This window comes from Fistularia commersonii, chromosome 4 (genome assembly GCF_037954325.1).
Source record: "Fistularia commersonii isolate RoL2024-O1a breed Wild chromosome 4, RoL_Fcom_v1.0, whole genome shotgun sequence".
Taxonomy (NCBI): domain Eukaryota; kingdom Metazoa; phylum Chordata; class Actinopteri; order Syngnathiformes; family Fistulariidae; genus Fistularia; species Fistularia commersonii.
In genome coordinates, this window is record NC_141287.1 from 5220548 (window position 1) to 5247757 (window position 27210).

Consider the following 27210-nt stretch of genomic DNA (forward strand, 5'->3'; position numbering starts at 1 on the left):
TTAAAAGGCAGGTTAGTCTTTATTTTAGTACATATAGGCTTCCATAATCATCCAAAACATCTAAAATGGTCTAAATAATCTCCACCTGCAGTTTACAACTGGACACTTTGCTAATATCAGTGGACATCATCTATCAATCACAACTGATTTTTTTTTTTTTGGAAGACTAACAAACTAGTCCTACGATACCTAAATTAGATTTGCTGACTCAGGTGAGATTTGGAATACGAGACTTGAAATGGAGTATTTAACACCTACTGTCTTTCCTTGTTCCAACTTAACAGAGTGTCTGGATTCATCCATATGGCAGAAATAAGTCATGAGTTGGCAGGTCCTCGCCAGGTGGGGGCAAGCTGGCAGAGCTGGCATGTGTAATATGGTGGGAAAGCAGGAGAGGGGGGTGGGCGCTGGACCCAGCCAGTACAGAAGTGGGGTCAATGGACGCTCACCACGCCCGGCCATTATGCCGTAATCCTTCCTCGCTTTTCTGGAAAAACTGAATAGCACTAGAATCACTGACTCAATTTTTGGATCTCATTTTCATGACAAAGCGATTGTTCCCTGATTTGCCTCCACTGTTGCTGTTTGTAAACGTGCGGAGGCAGGGGTATAAAAGGGACCGGCGAGGGTCCAGTGCAACATTGAGACCTCAGGGGAAACATTACCACCAAAATCACCAAGGCTGTCCAACACATTTGATCCAAGATGGGCAGGGTGAGTTCAGACTTAATAGGAGCGCATTTGGCAATTTTGAGGCCACCTTGTGTCTTGTAGGTGCTCGGGATTAAGGTGAGGTTTCTCTGCAGGATTTAAAGCAGATTGGTAGTCTTAAGATATAATTTCAATGCTTCAGGTGAGTTTGAAAGACATTCAGTAGGGGTGTTGACTGAGCCACCTGCAACATCTCAATTTGCTCCATCACTAAAGCTTTTCTGACCATTATTGTTGGACCAACTGACCATTCAATGCAGCAAATTAGATAATAAGAAGAATGATAAATAAGAGATGGTATGATGTTCCCCAGATCGTCTTCTACGAGGACAAGAACTTTCAGGGTCGTCGCTATGAGTGCGACAGTGACTGCTCCGACTTCCACACCTACCTGAGCCGCTGCAACTCCATCCGCGTGGAGAGCGGCGCCTGGGTGGTGTATGAAAGGCCAAACTACATGGGCTACCAGTATGTCCTGACCAGAGGGGAGTATCCAGAGTACCAGCGCTGGATGGGCCTCAATGACCGTCTCAGCTCCTGCAAGATGATCCACTTTGTAAGTCAGCAATCTTTATTGGCAGCTGTTCACTGTGAACATCACTATATCAACAAACAACCTTTATGAAATGACTGAAATGAGTCCCACAGCCATGTTCGGTGGACCAATAAAGGCCACAGAGCACCAGCGAGTGGAAAAAAGGCAGTGGATGGTGAACTAGAAGCACGTGAAAGAGGTCATGTTGTTGATGCTGCAGGGTTTGTCATTGGAGACCAATACGGAGGTCATATTATCGGGGATGATTGGGCTTTGGTTGGCGAAACCCACCGCCTGCAGGCACATGCAGGGACACCGGTTTCATACTCAGATCAATCTAGCTGCATGATTACTTTTGTTCTATTTAGAAAGCATTAGCAGAGAGCAGACAAGACCAAAATAGACAAGCTTTTTTGACTAAAAGTGTTATTTAATTTGTTTGATAAACAAGAAATTTGTACAGTCTCAGCAACACTTAACTGTGACATCCTAACCGTATGTGCAGTTTTACTGACTTTTGCACTGTATACAAATCTCATCTCCCTACATATCCCCCCTTCCCCATTCTTTCCAAACCCCCTGCATTAACCACCCCTTCCATCACACTCCTATCCCAAACCCATGTCGTGTCCCTTGCTTTCTGCCTTCACCCTCCAGACCAGTGGTGCCCTGTACAAGATGCAGCTGTATGAGAAGGCAGACTTCGGGGGCAAAGCTTTCGAGGCCACAGAGGACTGTCCCTCACTTCTTGAGAAGTTCCGCTGGAGGGAGGTCAACTCCTGCAAGGTCTTCGACGGCTGGTGGGTTTTCTACGAGCACCCTAACTACCGCGGACGCCAGTACTTCCTGGAGAAGGGAGAGTACCGCAAGCCTGGCGACTGGGGTGCTGTTAGCCCTGCAGTCCAGTCCTTCAGGCGCTTCACCGAATGATTTCTCCTCCATCCCACCGACTCAGTCAAAAATGCTATGATTGATACAAGCATTATGAGCAAATTCCACTACTTTTGTGAATTTTTCAACTGAGGTCACAAAATAAAATACTGGGCATTAAGAAAACCTTCTTCTTTGGATCGTATTTTTTAAACTCAGAAACGTCCAACTTTCTGGCATCGAGTTGACACTGAAACCTGTATTTTGTATTGCCTGAGCCGTCTGACAGCTCCAGTGAAAAGGGTTGAATTGGACCTTATTCCAGAACGGGCTCGAGATCTACAGCAACGGGCTGAGGGTTGAAATGGGTCCCAAAGGAGAAACAGTTTCCTCCTCCACCCATCAGCAGTAGTTCTTTTTTTTGTTGGTCCATTATCTGGGAGCAGAATGAGTGGAGCATCAGGGGCCATGGTACTGAGGTCTAAAGACAGAACACAGTGAGTGCATCAGTATGCATCTTTGAAGTTTTCTCATATTTACCAAATTTGCAGAGAAGTTCCTGTCAATCATTTATGTTCACTTTTAACTGACCGTGTCCAAACTGAACTCAACCGCGGTGCATTTGGCGAGGTTGACCACAGCCACCCCTGGCACAGCATTTGAATGAAGCCAAACTCCACCCACCACGATCAGGTTTTCACCGATGATGTGAGCAGAATGTGAAAACCTAAAATAAAGTGCAAAACGTCTGCATTGTTGATCTACAGCAAGTGAAATAGGGCCCTTGGGGCACAAATCTGAATTCATCTTTTACTAGTTTACGGCACCGGCGCACTGACATCACAGTGTGCTTGCTCTTTGTGACATCACAACTTTCTAATTTTTCTACCTTCTTCCTAGTTTTTCCAGTAATCCCTCCCTCCTCCCATTCAAGGTAGGACAATTAACTGCATCTACTATAAATATTTCATGGTTGTCCACCGTGAGATCTTTGAAAAGACCATACCATTACAAATTGGGGATTGAATAAAATGTTAAATGATTTTCAAAGGTGACTTTTTGACCAGTGAGCACAAAGGGAGAACAGAGCTTGTGTTGGCATCTATTTGAAACACACCTGGGACATGGAGGGGGCTCCAGTTCTAATCTCTCCCAACAAAAGCCTCTCTCAGAGGACCTCAACACCACAGTATCTCCCAGTGGCGCTCCCCTTCTTCCAAGTCCCCCAAACACCACCGCCCCTCCCTGGTATGAACAAGACGAATGGGAATGGCGTGCCTCTGGTGCCGCACCTTCTACAGCCATCTGTTAAAAATGCGACACATGCGGTGAACGTGTGTGAGATGAAATCCTTAGACAAGATACCACAAAGAACGGCCAAACCTCAGTCCATTGCTGCTGTTCTACAGACAGGAAGCTGCAGTCACCCAGAACAGCATCTGTATCATTTTTTCCACCAAATATAAACAGGTATTCTTTGTCTATTAGGAAAAAGAGAAATAAGGCTTGATTGTATTCAAAGCAAGTCAGTAATGTTTAGATATATTGAAAGAGGAAATAACTTTACCTTTGTTACTGACCATACTGGCAGTGTGCCTCCATCTTGGTGGTGGTTGAACACCCGTGCAGACCACTGGTTCCTCACAGAGTCTCACGTCATCTTCATCCCCTGAATCAGTAGGAGCAGCCGGACCCCACGGTTGAAGGATCACTTTGACAAGGCTTCTGACTGGGTTCAGTGGAGAAGAGCGGCCTCCATATATCATAAACCCTCCCCCAGGACTAGAAGTGATTGTGTGGTATAATCGAATACCTGGGGGCAAATTCGACAAAATCTTAATCTCAAATTAAATCTCAAGAGTATGGATCATTCAGCAGGGAAAAGGCATGGAAATGATCATTTAGCTCGTACCTAAATGTTCAGAGGGCCCCGCACAAACCAATCTCCAACCTTCTAGGCCTCTGATGAGAATGCGAAGTAATGCCCCCCGGCCTGATCTACAGGACCCCCCAGTCAACAGCACCTGCCCTGTCTTAAGCAAGGCAGACGCCATTCCTAAGCCCTCCAGACCAACAGGCACTGTCCTCACAGTCAAGCCGACAGGTCTCTGAGAGGGACTTCTGAGCAGCAATGGAGACACTGAAAACACAGGAACACATTCAAGCCCTAGACACAAATCACCAATCGCTGTTGTGAACACATATATTTCGTAATCGGCGGGGTATAATGGTGGCAGAAACAGTCCTATCTTACATCCAGAGTCTATTATTATCTGCCTGATGCAAAAAACTTATTCATCAGATCCACAGTTTTTCTTGGCCTATTAACATAATTCAAATGTTAAGATGTGCATTTACAAATACCAACAAAACATGTTCACGCAAAAGAAATTAACATCCAGAAATACATGCAACATTGCATAAATCACACCTGCTTCAATTCAGGGCAATTTGCTGGCTAACTGCGGCTCATCTGGATGATCTGATCCGCACTTTTGGTTCAGTGTGGGAGTGAATTTGCATATTTATTTTATATTTGCAGTCAGACTCCCAAAGTAGAGTGGATTTGTTCTGTCCAGTAAAAAAGATGGTACAAAATGTATACACAATGAATACAGAGTGTAGAGGGAATATACAGAACGAATCCTCAGTGTGATCACTTTGAAAACTTACTTCCAAGACTAGCGGGTAATCTTTTCCTTTCAGCTTTTCCCTTCACGGGTCGCCATAGTGAATCTACCTCCTCCATCTAACCCTATTCTCTGTATCCTCTTCTCTCACACCAACTGAATTCATGTTCTCTTTTACTAGATCCATAAATCTTCTCTTTGGTCTTCCTCGAGACCTCCTGCCTGGCAGCTCCAACCCCAGCACCCTTCTACCAATATATTCACTATCCCTCCTCTGGGCATGACTGAACCATCTCAGTCTGGCTTCTCTGACCTTATCTTAAAATCATTTAACATGTGCTGACCTTCTTACATACTCCTTCCCGATCCTATCCATCCTCATCACTCCAAAAGGGAACCTCATCTAAGTGAGGAAATGATTTTGAGAGAAAAGCAAGAAACAAGTAATTTTCTATATAGAACACAGTTAAAACCTACTTGCTTGATGGGTATTTTAAACCACAATGCATTTAGAAGAAGTTTACCTAAGTTACCTAAAAGGTCTGGGAAGAAGACAGTTTGATGCTTGTTGCTTCCAAAATACACGATTTGTGTAAATAATACTTTTGCACAATGCAGAGAGCCTCTTTCCCAGATAAGTAAATGTTTCACACAACAAATAAAATTTCACAGCCCTTCTCTTAGAGGACTCTAAGAGACCAAAAGATATGATTGAAAGTGATGACTACCTGGAGGACATGGAAGCAGGGCCTGTGCTGTCAGAGAACCACGAGATGCGGTCAGAATGAAGTAGTGGGAACATTTCTGGTGCCACTCCTGAAGTCATAAGATATGGATCAATTTATTTCATATGACAGTGGTACGATTGATGTATGAAGCAACCACAATATCAGAAAATAACTCCACCTATACTGTGTATGTGTGTATATATATATATATATATATATATAATATATGTTTATCAGCATTGCAACAGTTTATATTCAAACCTAATGCAGAAGACATTCCAATCAATGCAAAGGTAACCACCGGTTTCAAAGAGTGTTGCACTGTGACTCAAAACTTTTTTTTCCACAAGCAATGAAAAGATGCAAAATTTATTCTAATTGGTTCATTGTCTGAACCACTTGTCTTGCACACAGTGTTGCGGAGGTGCTGAAACCAATCCCAGCTGACATTGGAACAAAGGTTATCAGTCAATCACAAGCCCACTTATAGGGACATAAGACACCTAATTCAAACCTGCGGACAACACAGTGTCTTTGATTAACATACTGCAGCTTCTACAATCATGTGAGGAAGCTGGAGAACCCTGAGGTAATGCATGCAGGCACGGGGTGAACATGCAAGTACAACATGGAAAGGTTCCAGTTGAGCAATGCTGAAACCTTCTTCCAGAGAGGCAAGAGTACTTATCATTATACAGTCATGTTTAACGAATGATCTTCATTTTGCAGCCTATGAAATTGATTATTTGTGCAGTGAGGGCCTCCTTTCACTGTCTGTGTGAATTTTGACAATATTACAAATAAGGCAGCCTCTGGGCGGCATGGACCAGTGGCTCCGTGAGCCAGTCCCAAGCCCGGATAAATGCAGAGGGTTGCGTCAGGATGGGCATCCTGGGTAAAACCTTTGCCAAAACCAAACATGTGAATCAAATCTAATAATCTCATACAAGATAGGTCAAGGCCTGGGTTAACAACGACTGCCATTTGCACTGATGACCTACAATGGAACAGGCTACGGTGGGTCAAAGTGACGGGCAGATTTGGTATACAGGATAGGAACGCAGAGGGACAGATGGTGGTAGACTTTGCAAAAAAGATGGAAATGGCTGTCGTGAACACTTTTTTCCAAACACTTTTTTCCAGAAAAGACAGGAACATTGGGTAATATATAAGAGCGCAGGTAGGAGCAAGCAGGTAGACTACATCTTGAATAGACAAGGTAACCTGAAAGAAATCAGAGACTGGAAAATAGTTGTAGGTGAGAGTGTAGCCAAACAGTATAGGATGGTGGCTTGACTCTGGGGACAAAGAACATCAAGAGGACAAAGGCAGAGCAGAGGACAATGTGTTGGAAACTGAAAAGAAAGGAGTGTTGTATGGTTTTCAGGGAGGAGTTGAGAAAGGCTCTGGGTGGTCAAGGAGAACTTCCAGATGACTGGACAAACACAGATGATGTTATCAGGGACACAGGTAGAAGAGTACTTGGCGTATCATCTGGAAGGAAAGTACATAATAAGACTTGGTGGTGGAATAAGAAGTGCAGGTGTATATAGAGAGGAAGTAGTTAGCAAAGAAGAAGTTGGACACTGAGGGGACAGAAGACAACAGGCAGGAGTATAGGGAGATGCAGCATAAGGTAAAGATAGAGGTAGCAAAGGCAAAACAAAGGGCATACGATGACTTGTATGCTCAGTAGGACAGTAAGGAGGGAGAGAATGATTTATACAGGTTGACGAAACAGAGGGATAGAGATGGAAAGGATGTGCAGTACAACAGGTCCAGGTGATTAAGGATAGAGAGGGAAATGTATTGACGGATGCTAGAAGCGAGATGGGAAGATGGGAAGATGGAAAGAGTACATTGAAGAGCAACTTGAAGACTGAGGAAAATGAAAGCGAGGCAAGGGTAGAAGAGGCGACTATTGTAGACCACAAAACAGCACAAATTAGTAAAAGTGATGTGAGGACGGCATTTAAGAAGATGAAGAGTGGTAAGGCAGTTGCTCCGGGTGATATACCTGTGGCGGTATGGAAGCGTCTAGGAGAGGGCAGTGGTACAGTTTCTGACTAGATTATTCAAAGAGAAGATGCCTGAAGAATGGAGACGAAGTGTGATGGTGCCCATTTTTAAGAATAAGGGGAAATGAGTAGAAGTGCAGCAACTACAGAGGGATAATGTTGATGAGCCATATAATGAAGTCACGGGAAAGAGTAGTGGAAACTAGACTGAGAGCAGAAGTCAGCATTTGTGAAGAGCAGTATGGCTTCATGCCTAGAAAGAGTACTACAGATGCAGTATTTGCTGTAAGAATGCTAATATGGAGGTACAGAGATGGCCAGAAGGAGCTGCATTGCATTTTTGTTGACCTAGAAAAAGTGACAGTGATGTGGTGTCCTGTAGGGATGACAGAGAAGTTCAAGGTGGAGGTGGTTGATAGAAGAGTTTAGACAGGAATCTCCATAGGGTGAGACCAGCAATGCTTTAAGGCCTCGATACAGTTACAGAGATGGAGAGGTGAGGGTATGCTCTGGAAAGGAGAGGAATGAAGAGTAGTTGCAACAAAACAGAATATGTGTGTGAATGAGAGGAACCCGGTGGAATGGTGAGACTACCGGAATGGAAATCAAGAAGTTGGAGGATCTCAGGTACTTGGGGTCAACAGTCCAGAGCAGCGGAGAGTGTGGAAAAGAGGGGAAGAGACAGGTTCAAGCAGGTTGGAATGGGTGGAGAAAAGTGTCAGGGGTACTATGACACCTATGCAATAGAACACTGTCATCCTGAATGTAAGGAAAGGTGTATAAGACAGTGGTGAGACCAGGGATGCTATATGGTTTAGAAACAGTTATGATGAAAACCCAGGAGGTAGAGCTAGAGGTCGCAGAGATGAAGATACTTAGGTTCTCTTTGAGAGTGACCAGTATGGATAGGATCGGGATTGAGTCTATCAGAGGAACAGCATGTTAGATGTTTTGGAGAGAAGGTCAGAGAAGCCAGACTGAGATGGTTTGGTCATGTACAGAGGAGGGATAGTGAATATATTGGTAGACGGATGCTGGAAATGGAGCTGCCAGGCAGGAGGTCTCGAGGAAGACCAAAGAGAATATTTATGGATGTAGTGAGAGAGGACATGAAGGCAGTTAGTGTGAGAGAGGAGCATGCAGAGAATAGGGTTAGATGGAGAGGGTTGATTCGCTGTGGCAACCCCTGTAGGGAAAAGCTAAAAAGAGAAGAAAATGAAGATAAGCAAGGCTATCACCACACACATAATTTTTGTTCAATCAAAAAAAAAGCAATGGAATGTAAGTTTGGCATATTTGTTTCGGAAAAAATGGTCCTCGGAGTTGAGGCCAGGGTTCAACAATGTTGTTTGAGAGAGCTGTTTTTACACTTACAATTACATTTTCAGTGTCTTGTTTTTGTGTGACCACTTACCCCCACTCCCTGATTGTACAGGGAGACAATTGTCATAGTATGTTATAGACTGATTGTCTCTTCTTGCTGATTCAAAATATGTTTAGAAAAGCTTCCATGTCCAGACAAATTAAGAAAAAGAGACTGACCTCAAATTCGTCAAAAGGCTCCAGCCGCTCCACTCGGTCTCTCTCCTCATCGGGAATCATTTTCAGGTAGAAGTCATTCATATCTAGGCACACACACCTCTCCCAGCCCTGAGGACAAAAACGTATCTAAGAGCCTGTGGCCAGGGCTGAAGGATGTGTCTAAGTCAGAGACCAGGTGAAATGGAGACAGTTTGAGGCTCCTCCCTTCACCACTAACAACAGGATAATTAACGTTCTTATTTACATAAACATCATGATGCGTTGCACTACTGCAGACAAGGTCAACATTGACATGAGAGGCGAAAGGTTTTAAAACCGGTCAAACATGTTTGAGCCTTTTTTCAATAAATTATATTATTAAGACCAGAAAAAATGTCTTCAAAATGATGAGATGAGATGAGATAGATGAGATGAGATCCCATGCTTAGGAAATGGTTTCATCTCAGCGTTATTCAAGCTTGATCAAGGTTTCCGCAGGTATCAGCTTATCTACTTTGATGCTTTATAATGCCCTTTTTAATGCCACTTATAACATTTTTAATGCCCATGTCCAACTGGAGGTACATTAACTTATAATAATGGCAATCATTTACATCTGGAATAGATTTCGCACAGTAGCAGATATGTACCAATGACCTTCTGAGGAACAATGGAACTCTGAAAGAATCACGTGGATTCAACTTTGTGTATGATTGTTAGTGCATACATCTTAGTATGTTTCCTTTTTGCTCCAACTCTAGTGTTGTAAATTTGTGCACCAGGAGAACACCCACAGTAAACAATAGCCAATTAAAGGGTACCCTTGTCAATCCTCACAAGTCATTGTACTATTTCAATCAAAATTTTTAAATGATTATACAGCCGTATGAGAATATGGAGAAGATGAAGATGGATGGAGAAGGTTGATAGATCTTTGAAATAATATAATTAATGGCAATCATTTTTTTCTATATTTGTGTGTCATATTCATGCTGTTAGTAGAAAAAAATCCTGAAATAAGTTAATACAGACATTACAGAGTCCTAACATCTGATGATGATTGATATTTTAAATTTGATGTGTTTCTTTAAATGAGAAATTTAAAAAACTTTTGAAGAACTTGCATTAATGTGAATATTTGGCTACTGCGATCCTGAATGCTTACCTTGGCTGCTAATAAATTTAATTTATAATATATTGTTCCACAAGAAAATACTGCGTCCAAAGGCTGACACCACGAATACACAGTTAATATAATATCTTCATACTGGCCTTGCTCAAGAACCTGTGTCTCTGGGCCTCCGTGTTAGGATACTGTTGAAGAGCATGCAGAGTAGAATTCAGCTTCAGAAAGTGATCCTGCATGACCCATCCAAAAGGATCATTGGGGTGAATCTGCTCATACATTACGAAGAAAGAGTTGTGCAGAAAATTAGCTGCCCAGCCAATAATTGCATCTGACCTAGAGGAGACACATTAAACAAACAATACAACCAAAAATTGACACAGCTGCTATATGAACATAAGTAGCTATGATGATTCCGGTTGAAGTTACGTATTGGTTTATGTATACATCAGGCATACCATCGTGTTTCCATGTAGGTGAGCACCACCTCAGAGAGAATGAGGGTAGGGGCAGCCTGGTCCAGCCCGGCCATGTCTAAAACCTCACCTACCAGGGCCTCCTCTCTAACATCCACCCCTAAAAGATGGTACTGAGCACTGGACACATAAGCAGGACCTTTAGAAAAACATACAGACAAATATGTGGAGTTTGTGCTCAGTTTTGGACGGATAATTATACCAAATGCCAGAGGGGGGGTGTTAATGCAATAACCTACCATTGATAGAATATAAGTGGGAGCCCAACATTTCCTTTAGCTTAGTATTTGATTGGATTAGGGCAGCTTTGCGTTGCGTAACATCTGGGAAGTCCATTTCAAACACGACAATGCTGTCCAGAGCTCCTTCTGCATGGAGCCTGAAATACAGAGAATCAAACCCTGCACCTAGAGACAAAATCTGAAAACCAAGGAGAGGAAAAAAAAGAATATGATAGGGTTCTGTGACACTTGGTGCAAAAATTTTATATAAAAAATAGTGATATGCAGTCAAACTTACCTGTCTCTTAGAGCAGGTTTCTGTGATTTGTAGAAATTTCCTAATGCAATGGTCCACAGCTCGCCAGCGCACATAGTAGCCCCTGAAACATAAAAAATGTGTTTGCAAGACACAAAAATACTTGTATTATGACAAATAATAGTATCATAACATATAATCTAATAATAATATATAATGTAAATAGGATTAGTATGACAGTTCAAAATCAGCTATATTGACCAAGTATACTTACATCTACAAGGAAATTAGCTCTGGTTTCAGTATTTCAGATTTCAATTTAAAATTCAGTGATTTGCCATCGACATTTGAAATTTTCACCTCGCATTTAAAGCACACAATACAATCAATGAAATGTGTCTAAATAAACAAATAGATAAATAACTTTGAGAAATGTTAGTTGAACTTCAATGTGAGGTGTCTTCTCAAGAACTCATCCTAAAATAATCCATTATAATAAACATTTTTTGATTCTGATACTAGCAATGCATAAATTCACTTTGCAATCTGATAACTAGAAGATGTGATGATGACACATCTTGATGTACCTTCAATATGTTCGCTTACCAGGGTCAATCAAAGTTAAATTCTACATCCCGAAAGCCATACATAAGTTGTAGCTCTGATAAGACCATGTCTGACCTGTTGATGAGCGGGGCTCTTCTCACCACTTTGCAGACAAAGTGCTGGATGAGATCATCATTGAAGTAGCCCTGCCCTGCAGCTGACACCTTACTGACCACACTGCTGTCATTGGTTCCCTGCACCTTTGGGGGGCAAAAATATAGAAAGTGTCATTAATTTGAACTCATAATCCAGGGTAGTGTTACCCACAATGATCAATGATGGAATATGTTGAATGATGCAATGTCTTTGAATACGTGCATTTTTAATGTAATTTTATAAATGCGCCAATAAATTGAATTACAACAAAAGAATCAAGATTTGCAATGTTTTTTAGAATGATTGTGTTGCTTTCAGAGGCCTATAACTAACTGGACAACTGATGGACAAGTAGGTAAATGGCGAATTTTGGACTGTTTCTGGGATTAAACAGCTCTAAAGTTGGCTTCCAATTCTAAAATAATGAATTTACTTGTGGCTGTTGAATGCTGGAACTGTGAAGGAAGACGAGAGTTAAAAAAATGTAAACCTATCAGATAAATATTAAAAACCATCAGGTAGTTTCCGGTCAGTACATTCTTTAAAAGAAAGTTATTTATTTATGGTGAAAAATTATAAAAAGAATTAATTTTTTAGGGTATTTTTTAATCAATAGCCAAGTAAATCACCTAACGTCAAATCATTTGAGCGATGAAGACAATAAACAACAAAAACATCTCAGCACCCAGTTCAACAGCGCAGCCAGTAACTGGTCGCAAAGGATTTCCCTTCAAAGTAAAATCTGGCTTAAATTTAAATATTTGGCAAGCCCAATAATTTGGGAGCAAGTAAAATGAAGGACCAAGTGTGAAAAATAGCAGTGACTCCTGAAGTGGAAATAGATTAATAGAGAATTCATCTTGCAGAAAACATCCCTTTGCAGCCACATGAAACGGTCCAGGATAAAACTTGTATCTAATAGATTTAGTTTGATTTAAAATGTTGACATAATCAAATGCACCTTCCAAAATGATAATTCACATATGGTTCAATGTCACAATTCCCTTAAAAAAATCAGGGAAAACATCTGCTATCTATGCAATATTGACTTTAAAAGTTAGCTAGCCATTTCATCCAGTAACCTCACCGCGGTGTCTGCGCCCTGCTTCCTTCTGGTTTTCGTCGGCATGACCTCGGTTAACTGTCACATCACAACAAGCAGATGTTTCAATGCGCGGTTGACAGCTCTTCTATTGTGTTGGACTGTCTGTATTCCTCAGGTCCACGCTCAGGATGTGAGCGATCAAACGGTCCTACGCTTAGTGTCGCCTCTCCGTTCCGATGCACGGTAACGCCCCAAGCGGCTGGGAGGCCATAGTAGCACGAAAGCTGGCTACATTCTTCTTCTTCTTCTTCTTCTTCTTCTTCTTCTTCTTCTTCTTCTTCTTCTTCTTCTTCTTCTTCTCCTCCTCCTCCTCCTCCTCCTCCTCTTCCTCCTCCTCCTTCTTTCGGCCTTTCCCCTCAGGGATCGCCACAGTGAATCAACCCTCTGTATCTAACCCTTTTCTCTGTATCCTCCAACTACCTTCATATTCTCCATAATTCTCTATCACTACGTCCATAAATCCTCTCCTTGGTCTTCCCCCTGCCTGGCAACTCCAATTCCAGCATCCGCCTACCAATATATTCACTATCCCTCCTCTGTACCGAACCATCTCAGTTTGGCTTCTCTGACCTTCTCTCAAAAACATCTAACCTGCTGTTCCTCTTATAGACTCAATCATGATCCTATCCATACTGGTCACTCCCAAAGAGAACCTAAGTATCTTCATCTCTGCGACCTCTAGCTCTACCTCCTGGGTTTTCATCATAACTGTTTCTAAACCATATAGCATCGCTGGTCTCACCACTCACCACTGTCTTGTACACTGTTCCTTTCAGTCTGTCTGACAGTCTTCAATCGCATAGTACCCCTGACACTTTTCTCCACCCATTCCAACCTGCTTGAACCTTTCTCTTCCCCTCTTTTCCACACACTCTGTTGGTCAGAACTGTTGACCCCAAGTACCTGAAATCCTTCAACTTCTTGATCGCCATTCCCTGTAGCCTCACCGTTCCACCGAGTTCCTCTCATTCACACACATATATTCTGTTTTGTTGCAACTAATCTTCATTCCTCTCCTTTCCACAGCATACCGCGTCTTTGTAACTGTTTTGAGGTCTTAGCATTGCTGGTCTAACCTCTTCTGTCAGCCTGTCCATCACTACAGCAAGCACGAAGGGGCTCAGAGCTGATCCCTGATGGAGCCCGCCCTCCCCCTTGAACTTCTCTGTTACCCCTACAGCACACCATACCACTGCCTCACAGCTAGCATACATGTCCTACACCAGTCTAACATACTTCTCTGCCACTCCAGATTTCCTCATACAATACCAGAGCTCCTCTCTTGGCACCCTGTCATAACCTTTTTCTGGGTCTACTAAAACACAACGCAGCTCCCCCTGGCCTTCTCTGCACTTCTCTATTATAATTCTCAAAACAAATACTACGTCTGTAGTGCTCTTTCTAGGCATGAAGCCATACTGCTCTTCACAAATGCTGACTTCTGCTCTCAGTCGAGTTTCCACGACTCTTCCCCATAACTTCATTGTATGGCTCATCAACCCTATCCCTCGACCGTTGCCCCAATTCTGCACATCCCCCTTATTCTTAGAAACAGGCACCAACACACTTAATCTCCATTCTTCAGGCATCTTCTCACTCTCTAAGATCCTGTTGAATAATCTAGTCAGAAACTCTACCACTGCCTCTCCTGGACGCTTCCATACCGCCACAAGTATATCACCCGGAGCAACTGCCTTTCCACTCTTCATCCTCTTCAATGCCTTCCTCACATCACTTTTACTAATTTGTGCTGCTTTTGTGGTCTACAATAGTCACCTCTTCTACCCTTGCCTCGCTTTCATTTTCCTCTGTCATCAACTCTTCAAAGTACTCTTTCCATCTTCCCATCACTCTTCTAGCATCCGTCAATACATTTCCCTCTCTATCCTTAATCACCCGGACCTGTTGAACTGTACATCCTTTCCATCTCTATCTCTCTGTTTCGTCAACCTGTACAGATCATTTTATCCCTCCTTACTGTCCAACTGAGCATACAAGTCATAGTATGCCCTTTGTTTTGCCTTTGCTACTTCTATCTTTACCTTACGCTGTATCTCCCTGTACTCCTGTCTATTCTCTTCTTTCCCCTCAGTGTCCCACTTTTTCTTTGCTAACTGCTTTCTCTCTATATACTCCTGCACTTCCTCATTCCACCACCTAGTCTCCTTATCTACTTTCTTTCCAGATGATCCAAGTGCTCTCCTACCTGTCTCCCTGATAACAGTTGCTGTAGTTTTCTAATCATCTGGAAGCTGTTCCTGACCACCCAGACCCTTTCTCAACTCCTCCCTGCTCTCACTTACAGCTACTTTGCAGTCACTGATCTGTTTCTCCTACCTCCGCTCTGATTAATAATTATTATAATTTATCTTTTATTGATCATTCTCTGCAATTAACCCATCATGGATGAAACATGAGTAGTAGGCTTGCCATCGACTAGCACCAGGGGAGCAGTTAGGGGTTCATTGTCTTGCCCAACAACACTTCGACATACTAGGAGGAGCCAGGAATCGAACCAGGAATATTCGGTTCCAGAGACTATTGCTCTACCTCCTGGCTTGGTAACAGCTAGTAGCTTCCAGATACCAACATTCCATATTCAAGCTAAAAATTGCAGAATTCTAGATTTACAAAAACAGGAGAAAACAAAAAAACCCTTGAATGAATTAATGTCCAAAACTGCTTGTTAAAGCCCTCAAGACCTTGTAGACAACAGGCTGTGTCAGAAAACATTGTTCATCACACCATTCATACATGAAAGAATGACTTTCCACTGATACAACTGTGAAACAGCACGCGTATTTCGGTGTGTACAAAGTGTTTATGCAAGAAGTTATGCAGTTATGTCATTTTAAGGCAAACATTTTGTTTCAGTAACATATTCCAATGTTACTGATGGTAAAACAGAATTGAACATGACGCCTATGAGTGACGTGACAACTGGAACCGTCACAGTCACTACGTCACTCCCACTTGTCGGTCCACCCCCTTGTGGCTCCGCAAAAAAGATCATTATAATATGCGCCAATTAATATAATTTACATAGATACTTTTAACTAGGCCTAAGAATTTTGAAACACTCTTAAATCAATATGTAGCAATAAAACGAGTGGCAAAAGTATAGTGACTTTTATTCCACTAAAAGTGTTACATAGTTAAAAATGTAATTTAAGGTGAAGGGTGAAAGCGTGATCATGCGGCGGCGTACGTCACACACGCGTCTGGCAGTCTTGACAATGCGGCAGTCACTACGCATGCGCCCACTTACAGGAAGCGCTAACGTTTTTCTGCTTCTGTTACCACCAGCTGATATAGCCCAGGTTGTCAACAGTCAAGCGAAGCTTTCGTTCACCGCGCCGCAGGATCGACGGTATAAACGGTAAATATTGGTCGTCCTTCTGTCTCTCTCTCTTAGTGAAGCCGTTATCATTCCCGCCGGATGGCTGCGATTGTGTCGCGAGACGGACGTCGAAAACAAAATCGGAAGAATAGGTTGTTTCCACTCGTCGAGCCGCTGTCTCATTTGCACGGTAAACGCACTAAGGCTGCAGACCTAATAGCGTTTCTCGAAGAATGTCTGGTGACATAATGCCGGGATCCGGACGCCCTCCGTGTAGCCGCTGACGTGACGGCTTGAGCAATGATGCAAGAATGTAACCTGCTGCAGGGATGGACGTAACTGTTGTTGCCTGTGAGGAGGGAGACCGCAATTTGGAGCGCAGTGTCTCACCATTCCAGATCCCTTCAAAATACTAACTTAAAGGTCCATCGGGGCCCAAGAGCATCTACAAAACCCACAGGAGGAATTACACATTTTGGATATTGTTCGAACAGTTTCACCGAGTTACATTTTGTTAACTTACTTTTAGTCCCGGACATAACTTCTAAATATTCATTCATTTATGGAAAGGTAAAGCATTTAGATATTTTATGTTGTCAACATAAAATATGCACTTCACTTCATTTAGTAAAACAAAAAACAACCGTTTTAATGTTGGTATTATACCAAAAGACTGCCTCCGCCCCCCCCAAAAAAAACAACAAAAGAGAAAACTACCAGTCAAATACTTTAGTCAATCGAAGACACTTATATGATTTGGTGTAATCTCAGATAAATTAAACACACCAGGAATAAAATAATTCAAAATAAATATAACTACCTGCAAGGTGCAATTATATATATATATATATATATATGTGTGTGTGTGTGTGTGTGTATACTTGCATTAAAATCAAATATCACAGGTTGTAAGTATTCAAATGGAATCAAGAAGTTGAGAAGTGTGTTACACAATTAATAGATGATTCAGCATTCCCCCCCCCCACATTTTTTTCGTCCTTTGTGCATACTCGTGCATGAATCCACGCAGCAGTCAAGGGATTTCTCCTGCAGTCCACATGCATGATATATCTGCCGTTTTTGCAAGTCTCTTTTGGGAAGAAGGTAAACATTTATTTCTTTGTGAATGCTAACAGGGGGAAATGCCTCAAGCAGCTGGAAACAGTAAAAAGTTATGTTTTATAAAGGTGGGACTTCAGATTGGTGCAATTTTTAAGTCAAATGCATTATTTTATGATATGCATAGTGCAAGAGTATGTATTTTTAAACCTCTGGATGGTTGACTAATTAGGGGCTTTGTGGTTAGAATTGACAATATTTACCAAAAATGTAAAACCTTTGTCAAATACCATAGTTATAGCAAACTGGAGGCCAAAATCTCACACACATACAACCCTGAGCCAAATAAATTCCTCCAGAATTCTTGTGGGTTTTGGTGTCAAAACCCATTTGGGAAGCGTTTGGTATTTTTGAATGGTCCAGAAACAATCATAAATTGGCAAGATCAAGTAATACACTGTAGCCCTGCGCATCTGTGTCTCGGTCTTTAATCATTTGAACATTACCTGTTAATAGTATTGCTCTGGTGAAAGAGGCTGTAGATAAATAGGTATTGATGACAAGGTGTATAGTGATGCTATTTGTAATCCAAGCTATCACACGTATGAAGTGGATGAGCACATGAGATGAAGCAGTCGTATTCTCCTCTTCACACAGACAGAAGGGTAGAAGAGCGGTCAAGATAGCATCAGCAGAGCTGGACCAGACCTAAAAACCGTACAAGTGACAGACAACCCGCACGTGGCCATCTCCATATCGGGGCGGAGGTCGAGGCCCCCTGCTGCCACCTACACAGGTCACCATGAGCTCCAGAGGGAGTGGTGGCCGCTCCAACGGCTCACTGCCACAGACCAAGATCTGCCAATTCAAACTGGTGCTGCTGGGTGACATGGCTGTGGGCAAGTCCAGTCTGGTTCTGCGCTTTGTCAAGGGACAGTTTGATGAGTTTCAGGAGACAACCATCGGAGGTGAGGAAGGCAACGTGTGTACCGTGTGGTGCAAAGGGGGTCTGCTCTTTGTGTCACACAGGCGTTTAAAAAAGGACGGGCAGGATGTTGTGGAAAGTGTGGAGACAAAAGGCGGCAGCGCTAAATGAAAGCAACCTGTTGTTTTCTTTTGTGTTGCAGCGGCATTCCTGGCTCAGTCCGTGTGCTTAGATGATACCACTGTGAAGTTCGAGATCTGGGATACAGCGGGACAGGAACGATACCATAGTCTGGCTCCCATGTACTACCGTGGGGCTCAGGCTGCTATTGTGGTCTTTGACATTACCAAGCCGGTAAGGTATAAACAGATTAGCCCAATCCGGAGGACAAAAAATGAATACACACCAAACACTACAGGGGAGTGAACAGTAACTTCACAGATGATTAACAATGATTATGGAACATTAAGCAACTCAACAAATAGAAAAACTGAATAAATTAATAAATTACTAAGATTAAAAGCCCAACTACCTGTTTTGAAAGCTGCATCTAACCTAAGTCCTGGTTTAATAATTGTACTTCACTGCCTGAGTCCATGGTCTGTTTAAGGTCTGACCTTGGTACTTTGCTCCTGAACTGAGCAATTTGTATCCACGTTGAGAGTAAAATACCTACATTTTCCAAGTATTACCAGGCTTGTCTTGTGCCTTTCATTGACGTGCATGTTGACAGCACAGTTGTGTGGCCCTGTGTGTGCAGGAGACTTTTGAGAGGGCCAAGGCCTGGGTGAAGGAGCTGCAGAGGCAGGCCAGCCCTAACATTGTTATCGCTCTGGCTGGGAACAAGGCCGACCTGGCAGAGAAGAGACTAGTAGAGTATGAGGTAATACATTTCGGTTTTCAGGGGAGTCATTTATGTAGTCCAATGCCAATTAGCACTTTGGCAGTCATAGAGGATCTACAACTGCATAGAGCACAGCCTCCTGGCATGATCGGCAATCTGTCCCGAGTCTTTGAACCAAATTTGAGGCCTGCTCCATCAGTATGTAAGACTTAAGCTAAAATTTGTTTCACTGTTAAGCCTGCATGCATAAACTTGTAGTAAAGGTCCCTGTAAGTGAGGTGCAAACAGAAATATGCTTTATTTGTGTGTTAAAATCTTAACCATTGCAGTGTCATTTCAGACAGATGTTGATTGATTTTACATTGCTTTTATTTGTTTATATTTTAAAGGAAGCCCAGACTTACGCTGAAGACACCGGTTTGCTCTTTATGGAAACCTCTGCCAAGACAGCCATGAATGTCAATGAACTTTTCCTGGCTATTGGTGAGGGTCTCTCATCCCTTTTGTTTGAATAGATACACAGTCTTTTGACATTTTCTTGTCTGCTGGGTAGTAGACCTAAGCATACAAGAGTTCTCACATGTTATTGTGGGGGAAGAGATGATATATAATTCTTTTTTTTTTGCATCACAAATATAGTCTCAATTTATTACTGGCACTGCTAAATGAATATTTTTGTATTTCTAAAATATAACTTTAATGAGGGGTTTGTAGGTATAAAAACACCTGTTTTGCGTGTTTGTGTTTCTAAACTATTTGAAATTGAATAATCAAAAAAGCATTTTATGTATTGTAGCAAAAAAGATGCCAAAAACAGACACCCAAAACCCCACACATGCAGCACGACATCGGGGCGTGAACCTCCAGGACCCAGATGCCCATTCTACCCGAGCATGCTGTGGAGGGAACTAGTGCTCCACCTGCGTCCCAGGATCCACACCACCAACAGCCCTTCAGCCATCTTGTCTCCTTCAATCCACCAACCAACCAACCAAGTAGGCCTGATGTGGGGAAAGCACAGTATCCACTCACAAACCGCACCCTCCATTCATCTTCCCATTTATTTGGATGGAAATCCAGTGACAGAAAATACAGAGGCAAATAAAAGGAAAATGAAGAGCAAGAAGGGACGGAGGAGAAAAGTCACAACGATTCACTTCTTTGTCTCTGGCACGCCAACAGAGAGTGCATTTGGGATTTACAAGAGGAAGGTAAACTGAAAACTGCGATGGAGGTGGGGGAAAAATAAGAAATGCGGAGGACAGCAGCTGTTCCGATGAAGTATTTAGCACTAATGGTGAATTTTCTTTTAGTCCTTCTGCCTTGCAGATATTCAAGCCTGCAGTTATTTCAGAAAAAAAAGCCGCACAAACCGATGAACAGCCAATCGAGGGAGGAAAAAAAGGGGAAATATATGAAATATAAATTCCATTAGTTTGTTTCTACCTGCTTTTTTTTTCATCTGCTTTGTTTGAGCTCGCGCCTGGTCCTGTACCCGAATAAATCAAATCCTGCTGTGAATAACAACATATTATACCCATGGAATGTCAACATAATTCCTTATTCCTTTCTGCCTGGCCTTCCTCAGGGGTCTCAGCCCACATTGTCTATGACACAGTTAACCCAATGTTATAAATATTGTGTGTTTGTCTGCCGTTTTTAGTGAGGGGGCAACAGATTTATAAATATGAGAGTTAATGTTAAAGTGCATTTCCTCAAATATGAAAATTTGTCATAAAATCTGTCAGATCCTGCCGCCAGACTAGCTGTAATGGCAGCTCAACAGGTGGCGTAATTTGACCGAGAGCAGAAGCGAGGCTTCGTGGGGAAGATTTGTGCTCACAACACAGAAATACTGCTATACACTTGTAGGACTTTGTTGCCTGGAATTAATTAGGTCTGTGGCAAAGAACACATTTCTTTGAAACAAACTAGCAATGAATCTGTTGATACACTGGGAGAAAAAAAATGTATTGTCCTCAAGTCTCCTTGTGTTTTGATACACTAGTGCAAGGGTTCTCAACCTGGTTAAGTTTAACCGTTTTATTTATTTTTTGCAAGTTTGCTATTCCTTGTATTTTAATTTGGATCATTTATAGGTGATTTGCAGAGTTTTTATAATGTCTTGCAAATGTAAAATTAGAATTGTACATGATTTTTAGAAAAATGTATAATTTTTAGTAGTTCTTGCTAAAATGTCACAGCTCATCTCAATTCCATTCATTTATTCTCATATTTGAAAATCCCAAGCCCAGTCTCGAGAACTCCTGGACTAGTGCGGCGCTCATTCACTGAGATCATACCCCCATGGCACCCTCACCCACTGCGCCTCATCTGTTATACCACGGCTCTCCTTTTTACACTAATGGCTAACACAGATTCACTCACAAACACAAAAATGTACAGTTTTCTTGAGTTCTCGTGTGATAAGAGGACAATGGAGAACTGGAAGAAAACAAACTTGTAGTGAACCTCCACTCCCTGTAAGAGCAGAGCTCATCTCGGGCTCAGTATCCCCTCTCATAAGGCTGAGCTGTCGATGCAGATGAAGTTTTAAGTGTTTAATGTTTGTGATGGATTAATTTAACCTAATATGTTGCACTTAAAACTAAATGTGTGCTTGGTTGTGGTTCAAAGCTTGGTTGATGAAATGAGGACAATTGAGGAAAACTTTAAAAAACAGAAAAAAAACAGAAGTGCCTATTCCCAGTTTTATTTTGTGTGACTCGAGTGTGTATATTGTTGGCAAAGTACAGGAAAATCCATTTTCATTGGCCTGCAGTAAAAACCGGTAACTTGGCACCCCATCGTTAGGCTGTGTTGTATTGGCTCTTTGTATGAATGTAGAGAGATCTTGTTAAATTCACTGTATGTTCAATATCCTGTGTTGTTCTAATTTCAACAAAAGTGTAATTTAATTTTATCTGAGCACACCTGTAAACCTGGAACTAACTGTTCAGTGAGTCTAAAATTATAAACAAGTTTGATTTACACAGCTGCTTGGGTTGAGAAAAAAACGGCTTTATTTCCAGAACGACACATTCTGTTAGAACAACATGATGAACTAATTAAAAAATGTCTGAAAAATGAGACAATGCTCAGTCTTCATATTCAAGCTTAAATGATTTGTTGCTAACCCTGGGCAAGTGAGACCGCAGGATTGTTTTTTTGGGTGATGACACTCGCAGGTTATGTTAATCATAGATCAAAGTTTATTAAAACAAGAGCAACTTTACATCAGTACTCAGGTATGTGAAGTATTCAAAATAGTTGGAAAAACTTGGTTTGTGCACAAAGATCCCTTTCACATGCATTTCCTGAATGACAGACTTTCTTAAGCCACACAATTACTTGCTTTTGTGCATTTTTAAAAAAGGTTTATAAAACTGGTGTAGATCTTATGGTTTTTTTTAAAGAAAAAAATTAATCCTTTAAACCTCTTGGAATCTTTTGTCTTATTGAAATTCCATTTACAAAAGATTGAAATCAAAAAATATTTACTCTAAAACTTTTCTTGGGATTAAAATATATAAAAGTGATCATACAAATAATGAAATATTTGGCTACAACTGCCTTATTTTTTTTTTTAGAAACTGAAAATAGACAACTACTCCTTTTTACTTACAGTCTGCTTTTCAATAAAGCATTTTTTTATACAGCATGTTATATCTGTATAAAAGGCAGGCAGTAAAAACATAAATACCAAATTTTACAAATCAAACCCAAAATTTACGCTCACTGACAAACTGTATGGAGTAATTCCTACCTTTCTCGCTTGTCGGACCCTGATCTCTAACCCTCATCTTCCTCAACAGCTGTGTAGATCACTTGATTCCTGCGTTTGATCAAGGGGGTTGAGCTCCTGCTGTCTGTACCCCCTGCCTCTACGCTGGTCCTTTTGAGAAAACGCACAGCTGTAGGATCTCCATCATCCCCCTCGGTATCACTGAGTTCTTCCTTCTCTGAGACGGAGAAGGCATGAGCTGCTGCAGGGGTGGAGTGGGAGGCAGGTGGTAGGTTTATTAAGCTGACCAGGGGGGGTGAGGTAGCAGTCTTGGGCTCTGGTAGGACCAAACGAGCAGGGGTGAGGATTTTACTGCTGGTTAAATCCTCATCTCCCTTCACCATTGCCTTCGGATTAGATCTACTCATGTCCTTATCTTCCTCCTCTTGCTCCTCTTCCTCCCACTCATCCTCTATCGTGATCTCGTCAGGATTAAATGACCCGGAAAATCCTGACATGTCTGTGGAATACTTGCTGGATTCGTCCACACTTCCTATGCTATGTGCATCTTCATCATCATACTCCTCCTCCCCCGTGGGGCTGCCGTGATCTCTCTTTCTGTCACCCCCCTGCCCGAGCCGGGCATAAATGTCTGTGAGACCTAGCGTGGCACAGAGCTCAGTGGTCTGGGGGTTGGCATTACAGGTGGGAGCGACGTGGGGTTGGGGCTTGTTGGGATCATACGGCGGTACAGTCTGACTAAAGTTGTCTGGAATAGAAAGTTCACCGTTGAGATCCTCCACCACCTGCCTCATATCGTCCTCTGAAACTCTGTAGTCCCACCTGATAAAAGAGAATACAGTCCATGTTACATAAAATAGAAAGCTCCTTTATATGTTGTTAGTTTATAGAGTACTTTTTGTTTTTTCACCAAATAATTATGAGGAAATCATTTGTGGATTTGTTGAAAGGTTTGAAATTCTGCATGAATAAAACTGATGTATTTCCAGATCTAAGATAGGAGGGAAAGACTACAATAAATAGACAAATAACGATCCATAATAATTTCTCTAATTGAACACTGGTCCAAAGCATCTATTTTTCATAGCCCACTGTGTTTATTTCATCCTTTTTTTACTCATTTTGTGGAAATCAAACCACAAAACTGACGCCTGAAATTATCGGGCAATAGTGGATTTTCTTCATGTGAACAAAATTTATCAGTCTACATTTCTTCCACTTCTAAGGCCACCTTTACACATGTTAGCTGACAAGATCCAATCCTGAGGTTTTCCTACCACATGACACAAATCAGATATGTATCATGAGACAGGAAACGCGTATAGAATGAGATTGTCCCAAGTCTCGTTATTTGAAAGTAAATCTGATTTGAATCTTATACATGACAATGTTGATCTCATCTACGCAGACATCACATAGTTTATCACTGAGAGTCGCACCACATTGATGATTCTACATTTTAATGACTTAAAAATCACAGTTTCAGCTGCTGCGGAAGAGTATAACAGTATAGTGGAAGACGAGGCTCTAACAAAGGATCGGAAAAGCAAGAGCTTGTGCTGTTTCACTCTTCTGCCCATCCATTAGAAACTGGAAACTAGAAACCTTGAAACTGTCTCTCTTATGCATGGAAGTCTGAAAAGTGTATCAAAAAAGGCCTTCACCTAAAACTAGATATAACAAAGAAGTATAAAATGATGAAATACCCATCATTTTGTGACTGGACAACAAGACCTGGAATGTAAAGGCATCCTAGTTTTATTGATTAAATAATTGTGTACCGTTCATGGAGGCCATTATTCTCTGGGGGATTCCATGGATGAGGGGTTGACCTCTGCAGACTGTTGGTCGCCTTCAGAATAGCAAGCCATTCTGGATCATACTCTAGACCATCAGATGAACCTTGTCTCTCTGGGACATCTACAATCTGCGATACAAAAATGTTATGTTCTTACTAAGAAGCCTTACATCAACACAATAGAAACAGTTTTTATATGCAAAACAATTCCCTCTCACCTGTAAGAATTCTCTATAGGGTAGACATTTATCCAGGGACAGGAATTTTGTTACTCGGGGGGCAGCATTACCTTTCGGCTAGAGATGAAATAATGACAACAAAGTTAGTATAAGAAAATGATACTGAATAGTATCTATAATGATTGAAAAAAAAAACAAAGACAATTAAAGCCCATCAACTCTTAATTCTTCCATTAAGATTAAACAGGTAGTGGCAGAATAAGTGGTCACTCTTACCGGATGCTGCATGAGGGCTGCAAATTTCACATGAAGATGTGCAGAGAACCAGTAGCTTGGCTGGAGATGATCTAAAAGCTCTGCAGCAGCAGGACTTCCAAGACTGTTTGACTCCACCTCTTGTCGCAGGAACTTCTTCTTTCGCAGCAATTGCTCTGTACTTCCATAGTGGTATATTCCACGAGGCCAGTCGTGGCTCATGAAAATGTCAATAGGAACTTGGATCTAAGTTTAAAGAAATCATTACAACCAATTACCATCTTCAACAAGAATGTGAACAATATTCCATTTAAAGAAGGCAACTAAAAATTGCTACCTGTTTAAGCTTGAACACCTCAATATTTCGGATGTGATATACACTTCGCAGTGTTTCAGGGTTGTAAGGGGGGAATTCATAATGACCTAACAGACCATGACACACCTTGTTAACACCATATGGAATATTTAATTGTTACTTTATGCAGACAATGGAAAGATATCTCACCTCTTCTGTAATCATGTGATTTGAAGATTCCAGATAAACCGCCAATTCGAATACCTTTGTAGCGAATGACCCCAGCATAACCTGCAAAGAATTGCTATATTGAGTCATCAAATTAGCTGTTAGACAGAATAAAAACCTCTAATGTGTGCTAGTCCCTACCTAAATAGTAAATATTGGGTGCCACCCAGCCTCCATAAGGCAGCTCCTGCATATGATTCGAAGCCTCATGGTTCCCTCCAATGAAGACAGTCAAGACGGGAGCCTTTTTCTCTCCAGAATAGTACCTGCAGCCAAGATAGCGATGTAAACATCGAAGTCTCACTCATAGTTTGCATTCTCTCTGGATACAAAAACCAACAAACAAACAACACATAACTCAATACTGACTTGTAGAAGGTTTGCATCATTCTGTACTTGGCTGGTATAGCCATGCATTTCAGGTCCCCCTCATTTCGCACAGCTTGGAAGTCTCCACAGCACAGCAGAAGTTCCACTTTCAGCCCTTCTTTCTTCTCGAGATACCCAATCGTTTCATAGATTTTGTCCAGCTCGCCATGACAGCAGCCTTCGATCGCAATCTTCATGCTGCACTAAGATGTCGAACTACAGATACAAGAAATATCCACGTTTCAGATTGTCATAATCGGTACTTGCATGCAGGTTGTCAATGTCATTGTCAGTCATGACTGCTGAGATATAATATTGTTTTCACATCAGTAGAGGAGTTATATATGTTGACAAAACGATGTAAAGTTGTTTTAAACATTACAGAATTGGTGTTCTGTACAAGTCTATTAGGATATAATTTTACAAACGGATATAAGAAGTACCATAAAGTCAGACCAAGGAGTGATTTGTTTAAACTTTGGATTCCTTTCTTAAGAGAACCGTGGGATCTGTCCCGTCGCTTACACTGCCACTCCGTGGCCGAATACGTTGACAAACCTAGAGCTAAACACTTTTCGTGTCAAAATATTCAGCTTACGGCGATTATTAGGACATAATTTGGGTCTTTATACAGTCATTAGTATAGTCTATGTGCTTTAGGAACATATTTATGAAAGTAATGACTGATACCATCCTTTATTTGACGCACACCGGCAGGCAGGACTTGCTACATGGCAAAAACTAGTCTCTCGTAGGTCATTACAACATGTTGCTACCTCTTGTAGAAGAATTCACACTTTGAAATGCATCAGCGTTAAAGGACTTGACCAAAGAGCAACAAAGTATACAAGGATACCTCACCTTGATATTATATCATGTGTATGAAAGCAGACGCGGGACACGATAATACAATAAGCACATCTCCGCAAAATACGTCAACAAATGGAGTACTTACGGTGGTGGAACAGAAGTGTACAATGAGCTAGTCTTATACAAGGTAAAGTTTCAAACTTTTACTGAAAAAAAACATGTTTCTTCCACAAAATAGCAAAAACGGTCGAATGAATTTTCCCACCCCGCGTCCGTCGCTTAATGCGCTTGCGCAGTATGCAACCAACCTGAAGCCAACCATTTTAATTTGTAGCAGCAGATTCGATGACAAATTGGCGTAACAGATTTTTTGCTTCTCTTCTTTCGACCGATGCACATTTATGCAGCATATACGTATATGTTTGTACATTTAACCTCAATATATTTTTGTGTGATTCACTCAG

The 27210-nt window shown here is 41.6% G+C and overlaps 4 protein-coding genes across 4 annotated transcripts; 2 read left to right on the plus strand and 2 right to left on the minus strand.

Annotated features, from left to right (window-relative positions):
• Positions 1-621: 621 nt before the first annotated feature.
• Positions 622-2191, plus strand: crygs2 (crystallin, gamma S2). Its single transcript, XM_086144838.1, has 3 exons — positions 622-714; positions 1025-1267; positions 1904-2191. The coding sequence occupies exons 1-3, from the start codon at positions 706-708 to the stop codon at positions 2174-2176; spliced, it is 525 nt and encodes a 174-aa protein (XP_086000964.1). The 5' UTR covers positions 622-705; the 3' UTR covers positions 2177-2191.
• On the minus strand, positions 1656-13104 carry lcmt2 (leucine carboxyl methyltransferase 2). The gene is made up of 14 exons (XM_086144827.1): positions 12882-13104; positions 11774-11898; positions 11135-11216; positions 10855-11035; positions 10598-10754; positions 10286-10475; positions 9035-9142; positions 5475-5562; positions 4029-4256; positions 3684-3929; positions 3500-3597; positions 3234-3421; positions 2708-2843; positions 1656-2597 (listed from the first exon to the last, which is right to left on the minus strand). Exons 1-14 carry the CDS (start codon positions 12921-12923, stop codon positions 2433-2435), a joined length of 2034 nt encoding a protein of 677 aa, XP_086000953.1. The 5' UTR covers positions 12924-13104; the 3' UTR covers positions 1656-2432.
• A 3039-nt stretch (positions 13105-16143) lies between these two features.
• Positions 16144-22157, plus strand: rab5b (RAB5B, member RAS oncogene family). The gene is made up of 6 exons (XM_086144840.1): positions 16144-16278; positions 17956-18266; positions 18426-18577; positions 18984-19106; positions 19457-19550; positions 19864-22157. The coding sequence occupies exons 2-6, from the start codon at positions 18101-18103 to the stop codon at positions 19977-19979; spliced, it is 651 nt and encodes a 216-aa protein (XP_086000966.1). The 5' UTR covers positions 16144-16278; positions 17956-18100; the 3' UTR covers positions 19980-22157.
• Positions 22068-27025, minus strand: dbr1 (debranching RNA lariats 1). Its single transcript, XM_086144839.1, has 9 exons — positions 26892-27025; positions 25937-26152; positions 25709-25833; positions 25550-25630; positions 25382-25467; positions 25066-25290; positions 24829-24906; positions 24594-24739; positions 22068-23634 (listed from the first exon to the last, which is right to left on the minus strand). Exons 2-9 carry the CDS (start codon positions 26131-26133, stop codon positions 22860-22862), a joined length of 1713 nt encoding a protein of 570 aa, XP_086000965.1. The 5' UTR covers positions 26134-26152; positions 26892-27025; the 3' UTR covers positions 22068-22859.
• Between the last annotated feature and the right edge of the window lie 185 nt (positions 27026-27210).

What these genes read in the sequence shown, in the direction of transcription:
- crygs2 (XM_086144838.1), top strand. An exon ending in CCTGCAAGATGATCCACTTT is followed by an intron (nt 1,268 to 1,903) that starts GTAAGTCAGCAA and finishes TTCACCCTCCAG; the next exon opens with ACCAGTGGTGCCCTGTACAA.
- lcmt2 (XM_086144827.1), bottom strand. Translation starts at nt 12,923, where the DNA reads ATGCCGACGAAAACCAGAAGGAAGCAGGGCGCAGACACCGCG. An exon ending in AGCAGGGCGCAGACACCGCG is followed by an intron (nt 11,899 to 12,881) that starts GTGAGGTTACTG and finishes TGCCCCCCAAAG; the next exon opens with GTGCAGGGAACCAATGACAG. An exon ending in GACACAGGTTCTTGAGCAAG is followed by an intron (nt 9,143 to 10,285) that starts GCCAGTATGAAG and finishes TTTTGTCCTCAG; the next exon opens with GGCTGGGAGAGGTGTGTGTG.
- rab5b (XM_086144840.1), top strand. Translation starts at nt 18,101, where the DNA reads ATGAGCTCCAGAGGGAGTGGTGGCCGCTCCAACGGCTCACTGCCACAG. An exon ending in TCAGGAGACAACCATCGGAG is followed by an intron (nt 18,267 to 18,425) that starts GTGAGGAAGGCA and finishes TTTGTGTTGCAG; the next exon opens with CGGCATTCCTGGCTCAGTCC. An exon ending in TGAACTTTTCCTGGCTATTG is followed by an intron (nt 19,551 to 19,863) that starts GTGAGGGTCTCT and finishes TATGTATTGTAG; the next exon opens with CAAAAAAGATGCCAAAAACA.
- dbr1 (XM_086144839.1), bottom strand. Translation starts at nt 26,133, where the DNA reads ATGAAGATTGCGATCGAAGGCTGCTGTCATGGCGAGCTGGACAAAATC. An exon ending in ATCACATGATTACAGAAGAG is followed by an intron (nt 25,468 to 25,549) that starts GTGAGATATCTT and finishes ATGGTCTGTTAG; the next exon opens with GTCATTATGAATTCCCCCCT. An exon ending in AGGTGTTCAAGCTTAAACAG is followed by an intron (nt 25,291 to 25,381) that starts GTAGCAATTTTT and finishes CTTTAAACTTAG; the next exon opens with ATCCAAGTTCCTATTGACAT.